General features: G+C 27.7%; 1 protein-coding gene across 3 annotated transcripts in view; it reads left to right on the top strand.

Annotated features, from left to right (window-relative positions):
- LOC102671262 (zinc finger protein ubi-d4 A) overlaps nucleotides 1-2,496 on the top strand; it is a 13,484-nt gene extending 10,988 nt beyond the window's left edge. For all 3 annotated transcript variants that reach the window (XM_031509156.1, XM_031509157.1, XM_031509155.1), the window contains 2 exons: nucleotides 411-523; nucleotides 1,088-2,496. In XM_031509156.1, coding sequence (XP_031365016.1) covers nucleotides 411-523; nucleotides 1,088-1,219 — 245 coding nt within the window. In that variant the 3' untranslated portion in view covers nucleotides 1,220-2,496. The remainder of the gene's footprint in view (nucleotides 1-410; nucleotides 524-1,087) is intronic.
- Nucleotides 2,497-2,708: the final 212 nt, after the last annotated feature.

Genomic DNA, 2,708 nt, shown 5'->3' with positions numbered 1-2,708 from the left:
ATGTTCAAGAGGCGACATCAAAAAAAAAAAAAAAATACAATCGCAGATATCATGAAATAAAACATTCTGTGCGGAAATATAACAGAACGTATCATTATTCCGGACGTTTTTAGTGCTGAGGAAAGGTGAAAGTTATGATTCTTTATGATAAATCATATAAAATATAATTGCACGCGTTTCTTGAGCAATCGAAAAAAAAGAAGAAAATATTAAATTTGATTTGGAATTTTAACAAGTACTTCTATTCGAATTTGAAAATGGTACGAAAAAAAATATTCGAAATGAAATGATAGCTTGGAGTTCACTGTTCTTCGGCACAAGATAAATGTCCTAGCACCTTTCTACTCGTCCAAAACATCCTATTCCGTCCCATATGCGTTTTCCATGACCTAGCTACGTTCTTGTTATAGGGCATCCGACTTGTTTGCAATTCACAGCGAACATGATCGTTTCTGTTCGCAAGTACAGGTGGCAGTGTATCGAATGCAAATGCTGTTCCATTTGTGGCACTTCTGACAACGATGTGAGTATTCATTACCATTTTTCCCTTTACGTGACGAAATAAAGAATAATTTACTTACTCTAACTATTTTGATTTCTTCTCTTTGACTATGAAAAATAATTCGATATATCTTTTATTTTTGTATGTTAATGTTAATATTTCTTGCATCTTGTTTCATTAATTTTATATTAATTCTTTGTTACCATTAAAATATTTTCAATATATTATATATTTTCAAAATATTATATATTATATATTATATTATTTTAAAAATTTATTGATTAATTAATCATAATCAAAATAGTTTGAGAAAAATGATACAGAAATTGTTAAGAATTTAATATTTTTTTAAACTATTTAAATTTTACAATATATTACAATGCATTGCTAATGTTTTCTATAAAAGAAAACAAAAAATCTTATTATTTATGATTATAAAAAATAAACTAAATAATTTGAACAAGTAAATCATAGGATAATTGTTATCGTAAAGGAAAGATAGTAAATTAAAGCAACGATTGCGAATAATTTCACTCAGTTAGGTATCGTTGCAATCTTAATTAATTATTTCGCGAACCAAACTAGGATCAGCTGCTGTTCTGTGACGACTGTGATCGTGGATACCACATGTATTGTCTGTCTCCACCTCTTGCATCTCCTCCCGAGGGCTCCTGGTCTTGCCGTCTGTGCATAGCAGAGTTTCATCGCCGTGATTGAGAATCTTTTATCTCGTAGATAAGTGATGAATTTTATCTATTTGCTGTGGTGCAGTGGCCGTTTTTGAATTAGGAGAGTATTCATAAGTACACCTTTTTATAGTATTATGATAAACGCAGATATACTTTCAATATTTGAAAGTTTCTTCTGTTTCCTTTTTTTGATTTTTGTAAGAAAACCTATTAACAATGTTGGCAGCATTAATATTCTTTTTTTTCTTTATTTGATTTAAGCTCTATTAAATAAGATAAAATATTCGTAGTATATACGTTATGTTAGATTATCTCAGGCACTGGTGATCTCAGAAAATTAAAAGTATGGTAATTATGTATTTATAATTCTAATGAGCTAGCGTTTATCAATAGATGTACGAAAATATAAGGGTTGGCTTAATGTTTTTAAAAAAATAGACTAATAGTTACTTTGAGCTTAATTAAAATTAGTGGGATTAATGGAATAATCTTGGTCAAGGATTCCAATATGAGATTGTCGAATAACATCATATTTTATAAAAAAATATTTTGAAACAAAAGAATATTTTCGATTGATTTTAGAAAGATATATTTATGAAAACTATTACTTCTATAAATTAGTTTGAGAATTGTGAACATCGACAAATACTCTCCTAGTTCTCCGGGCCAATTTATTTTTAGCCATTGACATTCGAAGTTCGGTTGCTTTTAGGATTTCAAAACTGCTTACACATACTTCAAACGATTTTGGAGATCTCAAATTTTAATAATCTCTTTAGCTCCTTGCTATCAAACTTGGTCCAATCCAAGATTTATGAAAGATGCAAAAATAAGAAAAAAAAAATTGATATTCTAGAAAAAACATGATATTGATAACATCTGTTTCATAAATAGTGATGAATAGGACTATCTGTTTATCTGTATGTATCATGATACTAAAGCTTTTACATTTAATGACACAGCCATTAGTAGCAGTATAATTATGACATACAAACTTGCAGTACAGCAGAAAATTATATTCTATATGCCCTTTATTGTTTTAGCTCAGTATTTTTATATTTTATATATTAAATGTACTTAATTTAAGATACCATGGTGATATTTGGTACTCATTGATGTAATTTTTTTTTATTTAGTAATTTTAAGGTCGCTTAACGACATGGAATTGTGTATTAGATGTCATAAAAATTAATCTATAAAGATTTTTGAGTTTAAACCAATTACTGGTGAATTTACATTTTATATTGCTTATTTTTAACACACTGTATGCAAATTTAAATAAATATTAGTATAAAACTGAATCACTAATTTTAGACAGTCTTATTGTGTGCCATGAATATTTTCTGAGTGCAGGAATATAATATATAATGATAGAACTTCTTTGGGTGCTATATTTCAGGGATTAGTTCCCTTTTGAACATTTTAGGATAACTTTATAAGATTGAAAGTCATGTCTTTGACCAAGGAAAATTATATTCTATAATTATAATAAATAATATATATATATACACATACAT

This window comes from Apis dorsata, unplaced genomic scaffold (genome assembly GCF_000469605.1).
Source record: "Apis dorsata unplaced genomic scaffold, Apis dorsata 1.3 scaffold_129, whole genome shotgun sequence".
In the NCBI taxonomy this organism is placed as follows: domain Eukaryota; kingdom Metazoa; phylum Arthropoda; class Insecta; order Hymenoptera; family Apidae; genus Apis; species Apis dorsata.
Note: the sequence above shows the minus strand (reverse complement) of the source record. Positions and strands in the feature narration are given on the sequence as shown.